The sequence below is a fragment of the Sturnira hondurensis genome, unplaced genomic scaffold, assembly GCF_014824575.4.
Source record: "Sturnira hondurensis isolate 20B ecotype Veracruz unplaced genomic scaffold, ASM1482457v3 Scaffold0001645, whole genome shotgun sequence".
In the NCBI taxonomy this organism is placed as follows: Eukaryota; Metazoa; Chordata; class Mammalia; order Chiroptera; family Phyllostomidae; genus Sturnira; species Sturnira hondurensis.
In genome coordinates, this window is record NW_028074276.1 from 1 (window position 1) to 1,584 (window position 1,584).

The 1,584-nt window shown below is 57.9% G+C and overlaps 1 protein-coding gene across 1 annotated transcript; it reads left to right on the top strand.

Moving 5' to 3' along the window:
- Positions 1 to 517: 517 nt before the first annotated feature.
- LOC118976132 (protein DGCR6-like) lies at positions 518 to 939 on the top strand (the record flags this gene model as incomplete). Its single annotated transcript, XM_037030440.1, has 2 exons — positions 518 to 632; positions 706 to 939. Coding segments are annotated over 2 exons (347 nt in total), but the record flags the coding sequence as incomplete, so codon positions are not given.
- Positions 940 to 1,584: the final 645 nt, after the last annotated feature.

Genomic DNA, 1,584 nt, shown 5'->3' on the forward strand with positions numbered 1-1,584 from the left:
AGGGAGACTTCCACAAAAGTGACAAAAGTGGGAGCCCAAAAGTGACAAAACCGGCTCAAGATCACGTCGCTTCAAACTGGTGGAGCTCAAGGGGCTTAGTGACTCTAGCACTTTCGGCGGAGAGCCGCGGGACTCTCAAGCCACCCTGACAGTCCCATGCAGGGGCACGACGAGGCAGCCACACTGCAAAGCCCAGCTAGGAGATCAACTGTCCAGAAGAAGCAGGGTGATAAGGAAGAGTCTAGGAGCAGATCTTTGCGAGTATCTCGGAAATCTCTTGGAAATCTCAGGATTTCTGCGCTGTAAGCTCACGCCCCTGTGCTTGCAAGGGCAGAAGGGCGAGGGTAAAGGGCAAGGACAATTGGATACCCTTCCAGGAGCTTCCTCGGAGGGGCGGGGCGAGCCTCGTTTTGGCCGACGCAGAAAGCTGGATGCGCCCGGCCCAGAACTGTCGTAAAGGGGGCGGGGCGCTCCGCGGTGAGGAGCTTCCCTCTGGTCCTCGACTTGTTGGGTGAAGGGGTTAAGGATCGCTACGCGGGCGCCTTCGAGGAGGCCGTGGATGGGACTCGGCAGCCGGAGCGGCACTATCAGCTCCTCTCGGTGCTGCAGAGCCTAGTCAAGGAGCTTCCCAGGTACGCTGCCGCGGGGCGGCGGGTGAGACCGCTCCTAGTCCTGCCGGCGCTCACCGCGCCCCTCTGCCCCCAGCTCTTTCCAACAGCGCCTGTCCTACACCACGCTCAGCGACCTGGCCCTGGCGCTCCTCGACGGCACTGTGTTGGAGATCGTGCAGGGGCTGCTGGACATCCAGCACCTCACCGAGAAGAGCCTGTACAACCAGCGCCTGCGGCTGCAGAACGAGCACCGAGGTGCGCGGGGTGCGGTGGGACGAACCACGCTCCTCCTGCGGGAGGTCAGCCTGGGAGCTCTCGGTCTCTGAGGACGAGCNGGAGGCTTTGCTAGGGCTTTTTTGGTGACAAATGGGTCAAGCCAGCCTTATTTTCTCAGTTGCAGGGGTCCCCTTTTAGCATAACACTTGAAACTTCTTCCTCCAGCTTCTTCGGCTTCTTCGTACTCCCACCCCCATCCAGGCAGGATGGCCTGAGACCCAGGGGCAGATCCTGGTGGCGGTGGTCCTAGCGCTTGGCCGCCTCCAGGGATGCTCCGAAGTGTTGACAACTGCGTAGCACCCTTTCTGGTCAGCTTCCTCTCCCGTGGTGCAGAGTCCCCCGCCAGCTGTGATTGCCGTGCACTGTGTCCTGTGGCACCTTTTGGGACCCCAAATCTTAGCCACACAGTGGGCCAAAGCCCCGTGAGTCTCCGCCCCTCCTGAGCAGGGGGCATGGGAGGTGCTCCTCAGCCCCTTCCTGCAAGGTATTCTGGGCAGCTCTCCCTGCCCCATCAGATTTCCCACTTTTATTATTTTATTGTTCCTCTTCTTATTTGTTAAAAACTTATTTGTTAAACCATTTAGAAACATTGAAAGAGTAGTATAATGAACACCCATATGTGCTCCAGCCAGATTCAATAATTAACATTCTGCCAAAGTTGTTTATACCCCTAAATCTCGGAAGCGTCTTAGGGCTT